The 9,731-nt window shown below is 44.7% G+C and overlaps 2 protein-coding genes across 3 annotated transcripts; one reads left to right on the top strand and one right to left on the bottom strand.

Annotated features, from left to right (window-relative positions):
• Positions 1-13: 13 nt before the first annotated feature.
• On the top strand, positions 14-6,915 carry CPSF4 (cleavage and polyadenylation specific factor 4, 30kDa). 2 transcript variants are annotated; one of them, XM_010073830.1, is made up of 8 exons: positions 14-143; positions 1,057-1,107; positions 1,615-1,767; positions 2,560-2,655; positions 2,808-2,901; positions 3,366-3,438; positions 4,329-4,421; positions 5,788-6,915. In XM_010073830.1, the coding sequence occupies exons 1-8, from the start codon at positions 41-43 to the stop codon at positions 5,854-5,856; spliced, it is 732 nt and encodes a 243-aa protein (XP_010072132.1). In that variant the 5' UTR covers positions 14-40; the 3' UTR covers positions 5,857-6,915. The 2 variants fall into 2 exon arrangements, with proteins under 2 accessions (XP_010072132.1, XP_010072131.1); XM_010073829.1 differs by having other exon boundaries at positions 41-143; positions 4,308-4,421; positions 5,788-6,503.
• A 1,317-nt stretch (positions 6,916-8,232) lies between these two features.
• On the bottom strand, positions 8,233-9,640 carry ATP5J2 (ATP synthase, H+ transporting, mitochondrial Fo complex, subunit F2). Its single transcript, XM_010073828.1, has 3 exons — positions 9,538-9,640; positions 8,633-8,749; positions 8,233-8,261 (listed from the first exon to the last, which is right to left on the bottom strand). Exons 1-3 carry the CDS (start codon positions 9,629-9,631, stop codon positions 8,233-8,235), a joined length of 240 nt encoding a protein of 79 aa, XP_010072130.1. The 5' UTR covers positions 9,632-9,640.
• Between the last annotated feature and the right edge of the window lie 91 nt (positions 9,641-9,731).

The following is a 9,731-nucleotide window of genomic DNA, read 5'->3' as shown; positions in this document are numbered from 1 at the left end:
CCCCCTTCCTTCCCGCTGCCGCCGCCCCCCAGCCGCCACCATGCAGGAGCTCATCGCCAGCGTGGATCACATCAAGTTCGACCTGGAGCTGGCCGTGGAGCAGCAGCTGGGGGCGCAGCCGCTGCCCTTCCCCGGCATGGACAGTGCGTGCGGGCACCGGGCGCTGCGCGGCTCCCTCTTCCCTGGGTGCTCGGGGACGGTTCTTGTCCCCTGTCCCGCCTGGGAGGAGTCTGGGTTTGGCTGGGGTGGGAGGGAGAGAGGATTTCGAGGGTCTTGAGCGCCTTGCTCAGGCTGTATTCTTACATCCACTGAAGTTCTGCTTTCCCTGTGAGGTTCCGGTCTTAATCAAGGTGTTTTTCTTTCCTGATTAATGAAAGCTGCACTTAGTACCCAGCCAGGCTGGAAAATAAAAGTTGAGGCATTGTTGTGAATAAACATCGTTTTCCTGCACGGTGCTTTATTATTATTTGATTCCCTTTTGATAGATAAGGCATTTTGATGGCAGGGAGGCTCTATCCTGGTATATCCATGTCCTGGTCTCTAAATCTTTTCCTCCAATTTAATAACCTGACACAGGTATTCTCAGGAGACTCATAATTTGATTAAATTTTCTGGCCGGGCTACCAAACTCGTGTTTTAACTCTGTTGAATGTTGTGATACCTGTTGGTCAGGATCAACGAGGGATAACACACTAAGGGTTGTTTGAGTGTGTTCTGGTCAATAAATATGTCTCATTGTCAGGACTGTAAGTACAGGGTTCACTGACAAGATTGACTTAGCAGCAGATGAAAGCCCTGTCAATTAAACCTAAATATCTGGAAAGCAAAACAAGCACCCCCAAACCTCTGCAAATTCTCCTTTGTGTCCCCCAAGAAAAATGCAGACACTTGAGAGGGCCAGATTTGAACAAGGAACTGACACAGAAAAGTAAATTCCCCAAACCAAGGCACTGCTTTTCTTTGGATGTGAAGGACAAGATTGTCTTTCTGGGGAAGGAAATATTTTAAAAGTTGCCATAAAACTTTGTTAATTATGTTTCTTTGTTTTCTCTACAGAATCAGGAGCAGCTGTCTGTGAATTTTTTTTAAAAGCGGCCTGTGGAAAAGGCAAGTAATATTTCCAGTTCAATTATACTCACAGGAATGGAGGAGGGAAACTAGATTTTCTAGCACTGGCTGCAGTACTTATCTTTTTTATAAAGATGAGGGATAACCTTGATAGAGGATAAAAATGAAGGATGTTGGAATAACTGCGGCAAATGTGAAGTAATGGTATTTTTCTAAAAAAGTTGGTGAATAAGCAAAGCTACTGGTAAAGGAAGGCTGGAATTTATCCCAAGCAGACCTTGCTGTAGATCTGCCTGTATTAGTAGCTGTGGGTTGTGGTTGCCAGGATTAAGAGATGGAGTCTATGTTGCTTAGCTCGTTAGAGGGTAAAATAAGACTTGTCCCAAGTGGCCGTTGCCACTAAAGGCTAAATTCATAACAAAAAGTGACGTGTTCTGAAACCTCTCTTGCAGAGGGGAACAAAGTGTTGCTGTTGCCCTGTGCCTCCTTGTGCGGCAGATTTTGATTGTTCTTTTTTTCCTTTTTCCTTGCCCCATCCTTCCAAAGGAGGCATGTGCCCGTTTCGACACATCAGTGGTGAAAAGACAGTTGTTTGCAAACACTGGCTGCGAGGACTGTGCAAAAAGGGAGACCAGTGCGAGTTTCTGCACGAGTATGACATGACCAAGATGCCTGAGTGTTACTTCTACTCCAAATTTGGTAAGGGGCGTTGTAGCTCCTACTTAGCATTCCTTGCTAGCCTGGGAATCGGGTGAAGAGGATCCTGGCGCATTCCTCTCCTCCGTCTTCAGAGCATTACAGTTCTTCTGTGTTTGATTATATTGTTAGATTGTAATTTTTCAGATCTGCTTAGCTCTTTGACTTGTTATCCCCCTAAACTTGGGATGTATTGTAGATGTCTTCTCTCTCAAGAGCTCGTCCCTTGGGGGAAGAGGGGGGAAGTTCAGATTTTTACTGGGTTTTGTGCCTTGTGTTCTGTTTTGGGTATGAGATGAGTAGGCTGAGCAGTTGGTCTTTGCATGACTCTTATTTTTGGGGAGTTGATGAGCAGCAGAGGGCATGGGAGTGCAAAACTTTTATGCACTTGCTTTCCAGCTCTGGAGATCTGGACATAATGAGGCAACTTGCTGTCAGAAACTTACAGTCTTGTAGGTTTCCTTGGATTGAGGTTAGTGCGCAATTTGTAGTTTCTCCACACTTCTGGTGCACTAAATGTTTGGTTTTTGTTATCATGACTGCTCTTTCAAATTTAGTTTCCGCATTGTTTTTAAAAGCACACATAAATAATCCAGTCTGGTAGAACTTTACTCACCGGGAGTGAGTCCTTGGTGTTCCTCATCTAGGTTAAGGCAGGCAGTAAGACTGTTGTGCCTGAACTTGTGAATGTTGGTAAGAGCTTTGTGGGAGCTACATGATCCAGGTAATGTTTTGAGAGTCATTTGATCTCAAACCTGCACGATTCGCTAAGAAGTGTGTTTGCCTTTGGTACAGGGGAATGCAGTAACAAAGAATGTCCATTCTTGCACATTGACCCGGAGTCTAAGATCAAAGACTGTCCCTGGTATGACAGAGGCTTCTGTAAACATGGTATGTATGTCACACACTTGCTGCTTCTGTGGCTATGAATCAAGGGTAGGGTGTTGCTGTCCTTTCTTTGCGTGATCTGCTTGTGTACTTGCTACTGCTGAGTGCTGGGGTACGTATATCTGGATGGTGAACTACTGAGCTTTGTGTTGCAGGTCCCCTCTGCAGACACCGGCACACTCGAAGAGTCATTTGTGTGAATTACCTGGTCGGATTCTGTCCAGAGGGACCTACCTGTAAATTCATGCAGTGAGTACGCTTCCAGCCTTGTCCCGTCATCTCGTGTTTCCCTTGTAATCCGGCGTATGTCAAATGAGGGTGCTCCAGTGCTTCCCAATGGCTTTGGAGATCTGGCCAACGTTTAGTTTGTTGTACCAATTCGAGGATATGGGGCAGGGCGTTAACTTCTTCAGAGAGTTACCAGTAACACTCTGGAGTGGTGATCAGATGCCATCAGTGCAGTGGGATCACGGGGGGTTATAATTCACAAGACTTCACAGGTAGAGGGATATGCTACATACTGGATTGTCATTTTTTTATATGTAATTGCTGAGCGTCAGAATGCAAAGAGAAGTGGGGAGGGAGAGGTCTGTTTCCTATGAGCTGAATTTAATTGGCTGTTTGTTTTGTTGTTTGGAGTTACTTGACTGAGCTGATGGTAAAATGTTGGCGTATGATTTGAGAATCAATTTTCTTGTTTCCATCTAAACCAGCCCTCGGTTTGAACTGCCAATGGGAACCACAGAGCAACCACCACTGCCTCAACCGACACAAACACAGCAAAAGGTACAAGCTTCCCCCGCCTCCCCTACATGCCCACCCTCAAAGCATTTCCCCCAGTGCTTTAAAAGAGGGTATATTGTCTAGTGCCCAAAACTGGACACTGGGGCTCTTGGATATGGCTTGCTGAAAAGCCTTAGAGAGATAGGCACTGAATGAGGGAAAACCTTTCCTATTTTACAATAGGGTGTGATATTCTTCTGTAATTAAGAATCTGGAGACAAATCCTAATAAACCGCAACGCAGTGTCCCTTCGCTCTCCTCCTCCCAGCCCTCTAATGTCCACCATCTGATCACAATGCACTGCTGCTGCCTGCCTCCTGGGACTGTGGTGTTTTGCTTTATTCTGTTTCTCGTCTCACCTTGGTTAACCTCAGTCATTAGTCCTCTCCTCCAGCTCAGGGGCCAGCAGTGGCAGTTCTGTTGGTTTGGGCGCTGCCTGGAAGGGAGGGTGCTATGCGGGAATTAAGCAGTGAACAACCCTGAGTGCCATTACAGAGATGAAAGCCCTACGATTGCTGCGACTTTACACGGAGATCTAGTCACAGAACACTCCCACGTCACATCGAAGCACATCATACGTGGTTATGCAGCAATCTGCCGGTTTTTGTAATCTGCATGACATCTCTCAGTGATGGCAATTATATTTTAGCAGCTTAAACCTACTCTCTAAGTCTGCTTTCCAAAGAAAAGCAGGATCTCTGGGCTTTGTAAGCCTTAGTGCTTCATTTCTTCTTTTTGGTGCTCCAGCTGGCAGAGCACCCACACACAGATTTGGAGGAAAACTGATCATTTGATATATGGGGTGCTCTTTTCTGTTCTTAACAAAATGACAACCGTAAAGGTCTTTATCCTCAATGCACTTAACAAGTCAGAACTCTTCTCCTAACCAACAGAGGACGCCCCAAGTCATCGGAGTCATGCAGTCTCAAAATAACAACACTGGGAATAGAGGACCCCGTCCGTTGGAGCAGGTCACCTGCTACAAGGTAATTCAGAAGGGAGGGATGAGGAGGGAAAGCAGAGGGCACTAGATTTGAGAAATACAGGATGCCTGTCACCTGATATGCATCATGCTGCTTTGCTGCTGGTTGCCTGCATGGGCAAAGGAATAGACTGTTGTGATGTGGGGTGTTGGTCCTGCAAAAAGTTTTTTCAGTGTGAACAGGCTCATGAAATGTGCGCTCTGCTCAACAGACATTGCATTTCACGAGTGGGTACAGCTGTGGGAGTCAGCATTGGGTTCTTGTGCCTCTAGGTCACTGGTTTGCCAGCTCATGGACTTGCTGTGACAGTTAAGGACAGACTTTCCTTGTGTGCTAATAAACGGGAAGCCCTACCACAGTGACAGTTAAAGGAGACTGCTGATCCCTCCATTTCAAAATGAGTTAATATTAGTTTTGTCTCACGAGTTAATTTGCTTATACTTGGTGATTGTAGAAGGATGTTCTTCTCCTCTGTTAGCATGCAAGGTCCTTGTGAGTAACAGAAATTGAATATGCAAAGACTGTTCAGCATTTCGGCTGTAAATCCACCCTGTTGCTGTCAAACCAAGGAATGAGCTCTTCACCTTGGTTGCTCATTGAGAAGCACCAGTAGAACTTTGACACAATTGAGTTACCATCTCTGTTTATTTTTCCACAAAAGCCCAACCCTACCCTCTAGAAAAGGGCAAAGAATCTTCCTGTCCCATCAGCTTTGATGGTTACATCATTGTACATGCCAAGTTCTGTGCTTTAGGTGCTTGTTTGGGTAAAAATTACTGTAATTGGACAGGGATATTAAGTAGCTGAATCCATTTCACTGAAAACCTTGAATAGCTGCTTATTATTTTAGCTGCAAGTAAATTACATATCCGGAGAATGTTGTAGCATCAGAAACTGACATTTCTCTCTAGGCTTGAGTAAATTCAGAGTGCACAGTCATGAACCTGGTGTTCAGCTGTGCTTTTCTTTGTCTAATTCAGGCTAGCCAATCAGGAGAGTCCCTGTGTATCTCTGATGCCGTGTGTATCAGATGGAGTGTTCTTGGAAGCCTCAAACATTGAAATTTTCCTTGGTGTCACAGCCCTTGGCTGTTCGTAGTGGTGTGCTGAGAGCAATCTCTTCTGTAGTGCTTATAATAACATGACGGCAGGTTACTCCCAGCACAGAAGCAGCTTTTGCTCCAAGGAGTGGAAATAGTCCATAAATCATGTCCCTTATGACAACATGATTCACCTCACGTGCTAAACGTTGTATTTTCCATACACGGAAGAGCTTCCAAATCGGAGCAGTTGCTGGCTACCTTAATAAAGGCAGCTAGAGGAAAGAAACTGTAACTGTGTAATAATTCCTCTCTCTCTTTCTCTTTTAGTGTGGTGAAAAAGGTCATTATGCCAACAGATGCACCAAAGGACATCTGGCCTTTCTCAGTGGACAGTGAAAGAGCCAAACGAAGAGTGCAAGGGAGCTGTTACCACTGAGAAAAGGTTTCTGCCTAGCACTATGTCTTGAACTATTAATCAGGTTGTTTTTTAATGCCATTACTGAAAGAACTGGTCAGAGGCTGGCTGCTGCTAAGCAACATTTTTGTAATTGTCCACAAGGTTTTTTTTATGTTTTAACCTTTTTAAAATAGATTTTGGCCTCCGTCTGTTTTCATTGAGCCCTGCTGAAAGGTAGACCTAAAACCAAATAGATATGCAAACCCCTCACCAGCGCAGCACTCTACATAACCGCCTCTTCCTCCAGTGTTTCTTTAAAGTGTTTTCCTTCTGCCACTTCTCTTTGGAGAACCTGCAGCGTTTCAGCCCTCCCTGTGGAAGCAGGAAGACTGACTGGGAAAAATAATACTGGAAAGGCCTTCCCTTCAGTGAGGAAGCAGGGATTCTGCTGTCCTGTAGCTCTTAAAAAAGCAAAGTTGTGTTCCCAGGCCCAGCCTGTTGTGGTCGGTATCGCATACATCAGGCTGTAAAATTCTCGTCTGCTTGCTTTGTTTCTGTGCTTCTTGCTATACTGAAGGTTAGAAATTAATCTTCTGGGTGAGAACTGATCAAGGGGAGAAGAAATTGGCATCTCTGTGGTTAGCCAAACAATGAGGAACAATGACTGTAGGAAAGCCGTGCCTGTGCTCATTTTCCATTTGCACAAAGCAAGGAGGGAAATGAACACAGCTTGACGTGTAGCAGAGCCTTGTCTCAGCCCCCTCCGTCGTCCAGCTCACACTGAGCAGGTATTTCCATAGCCTAGAGAAGAGCGAGAAGTGGAGATGTATATTCTTGTGGAACACTGCTTTTAAAAGTGGTAGAGCATTCTTCTGAGAACAATTTTCGCAAGCCAAAACCCACTCATTTTGTGAGAAGACTATTTCAAAAGGGCCAATGATAAAATATGAATTTAAAAAAAAAAAATTGCACCTACAGTACAAGCCTTATTGATTCTAACCCATCTCTTATTTGCTGACTGCATTTATACTTTGTTTTTATTGAAATGTTCTGATGGAAAAAGCTGTCTGTGAATTTTTTTTTTTTCTAAGAACAAAGTATATGACTTGATTAAGAGAAGTGACCAGAGCCTATGTTGGTTTGAATGACTGTGGTTATTTCACTGTGGATAGTTGGAATCGGTCAAAATAGAAGTTTCAAGTCTCTGTGACTATGGTATGACAGACCGTGAGACACTTCCCATAACACAGTGACCCCAGAGGCTGGACATAGCGGCCAAACTACACCACGTGCTGTCTGTAACACGGCAACACGGAAAGGGGGCTAAAACCCTCTGGTGTTTGGCTACCTTCCCCGTCCAGTTCTGGAGTTTACGGTCTTCACTACCTGAACAGATGTTTTCCAGAACTGAAAGCCCTCCTGTTACCACCGCAGCCCCGGAGAGATTTTTTTATATCCCTCAACAAGTGGTTTTCATTCTCCCTCCTATTCAGAGAAAGCTGCAGGTTGTCCCAGCAAGGCCCAGCTGCAGTGAGGTGTCAGCAGGCAGAGGGGTGACAGCAGGACACGCATACTTAGTGGGGTGCATGAGGAAGGTCACAGCTGGGGCCAAACCCCCAGATGCTCCTTACAGCTGCATTTATGTGTGGTGTCTCCTGTTAAACTTCTCCCACTGCATTTAGGTCAAGAAGCAAAGTTTTCCTTCACTTTAATTTCCTGGACCTTTGTTATATTAAAAGTCTTTTAAGGGTATACCTGTTCAGAATAACCTTCCAGCTTCTCTTAAGAATGAAAGTAGGTAGATTTTGATAGAAAGGTAAGAAGCATTAGCATCCCAGTGACAGAATGAGAGCTGCAGGCCCCCCGAAAGCTGAAACGATGTGCCACGGTGGAAAACTGCCCAAATACCTCCAGTCCCCAGGTGACAACTTGACTGAGAATGAGAAACGTGTGGCCACACCAAGCTGCTTAGAGCTCAGATATGCTTTCAAATCAAAATAGCATATCCCTTTAGCAAGCTGTCCAACCTGTACATAATGGTCATTTAGGCCATTAAGCAATCCGATGACTTTTATCGAAGGGTTAAATATGAATTAATTTTAAAGTGTCCCCAGTTCATAATGCAGCCCAGGTAGCAGACACTCCCAACCATCTCTGAACTCACCCTTGAGCAGTGAAACTCTAAGAAGACACTCACCCACACAGTCCAATTAACAAGTCAGTTATGAGAGCATCAGCTCATTAAGTGTGTGCACTTTATTATTGGTCATAATAGAGATTTTAATATGAATCATTCTGATATCTTCTGTCAGGATAACTGTTCTAGCAGCCACGTACGATCAAGAGCTGCACCTTCACTTTCTGAAATTCACACTTCAGTGGTACTTCCTGTGGCGCTCATGCTCTGTATCAAAGGAAAGCAAGTTAATTTTACTGAAGACACAAGAAAAAAAACCACACCTGAAATTACAGGAAATAAAGCAGTCTAAAAAATCCAAGTATGTAGTTTCTAAGCACTGTCAGGTCAGACAGGCAACAAGATCTAAGCTTTTTTCATCACCAAGTGAATATTGGCCATCTGGTAGCTTACTAAAAGCATTCAAGGTCTCTATAGCTAAAAAAAGTTTGCTTGCCCACGGTCTCAGATTCAAGCAGCAGTTGTTACCACAGTCTTTCATTTTATTTCTAAAAGCAGCAGCAGAGAAATTGTTTTTATTGCCCCAAGCAACCTTCCAAGCTGCACTGCACACACTCAGCCATACTGCTTTTACTTACTCAGGTGACTGTAGCTCCAGATGTAGCTGATAACGACATAACCAGCAAGCACCATGGAGATACCACCCAAGCCCCCTTTCTTGACATTGATATATTTATTGTAGTATCTGTCGTAACCTGTGCAGAAGAAGAGTTTTCATAACAGCCAGATGAGTTGCATATTTTTCTGTGTCAGAAAGAAGCAGCCTGGTTTCACTGAACTTCAGGAAATTATTTCTAATGAAAGATCTGAGGGTCTCAGAAGCAAGCCTGAGCAAAGTAACCTGTGTGTTAGTTAAGCAAGATGAACTCAAGTTAATAGCACTAAGCCTTAAAAAAAAGGTAAAAAAAGCCATTTATCATTTTCCGTTAACATTGCTGTGACTTTCATGAGCTCAATCTGCTTTTTTAATTCTAACATTACATAGACAATATCTAGACATTACATAGACACTTGCATTTGATATTTTGTGTTTAAATCTCCCTGAATGCTGTATCTATAGCAAAGAGCATCAGTCAAAACTTTTGCCAAGCAATCCATAAAAGCCCTGTGTCCTTTCTTAACATCCTTAGGGATCAATTTTTTGTTTGTTTGTTTACTTGTGATGTTGGAAAACCTGAAGATTTTCAGCAAACAGGTTCACGAGTCAAGACTAAGGTCACCATATTTCCTCTTTATACAAGAAGGAATACTAAAAACAAACCTCTGGTGGATAAAGCCCGGACAAGAAACAAATTTACACTTGGGAGAACAAGATGCTACAGGAGGCACTGTTCTGGGAAAGAAAAAAAAACCTGCAGCAGCCCTTGTACTGCCAGCCCCGCATCCCCTCCAGCAGCCAGCGCTGCTCTTGTGCCCAGCTCCCTCAGGAGAAAGGACCCGCACCCCCCAGGTCTCCTCAGGGCCGGCCCCTCAGACCCCTCACCTCTTCGCACGGCCCCCACGATGCCGCCGGGGGTGAAGTCTCTCACGGCCAGCCAGCTGGGCAGCTGGCCCAGCTTCACGTCCAGCAGCTTCATGTCCTTGAGGAGAACTGCGGCACAGAGAGAGAGACACAGCCCGGTCAGAGGGGAAGGGAGGGAGAGGAGCCGCGGTCACCTTGGCGGCCCTCCGCACTCA

Source organism: Pterocles gutturalis, unplaced genomic scaffold, assembly GCF_000699245.1.
Source record: "Pterocles gutturalis isolate BGI_N339 unplaced genomic scaffold, ASM69924v1 scaffold44447, whole genome shotgun sequence".
In the NCBI taxonomy this organism is placed as follows: Eukaryota; Metazoa; Chordata; class Aves; order Pterocliformes; family Pteroclidae; genus Pterocles; species Pterocles gutturalis.
This window is presented reverse-complemented; position numbering and strand designations above follow the sequence as displayed.

Excerpts from the sequence above, each read along its gene's own strand:
- CPSF4 (XM_010073829.1), top strand. The coding sequence starts at position 41 with ATGCAGGAGCTCATCGCCAGCGTGGATCACATCAAGTTCGACCTGGAG. Across the intron at positions 1,108-1,614 it reads AAAAGCGGCCTGTGGAAAAG|GAGGCATGTGCCCGTTTCGA; the intron begins GCAAGTAATATT and ends ATCCTTCCAAAG. Across the intron at positions 4,422-5,787 it reads AGCAGGTCACCTGCTACAAG|TGTGGTGAAAAAGGTCATTA; the intron begins GTAATTCAGAAG and ends TTTCTCTTTTAG.
- ATP5J2 (XM_010073828.1), bottom strand. The coding sequence starts at position 9,631 with ATGAAGCTGCTGGACGTGAAGCTGGGCCAGCTGCCCAGCTGGCTGGCC. Across the intron at positions 8,750-9,537 it reads CGTGGGGGCCGTGCGAAGAG|GTTACGACAGATACTACAAT; the intron begins GTGAGGGGTCTG and ends TCTTCTGCACAG. Across the intron at positions 8,262-8,632 it reads CTGGAGCTACAGTCACCTGA|AGCATGAGCGCCACAGGAAG; the intron begins GTAAGTAAAAGC and ends CCTTTGATACAG.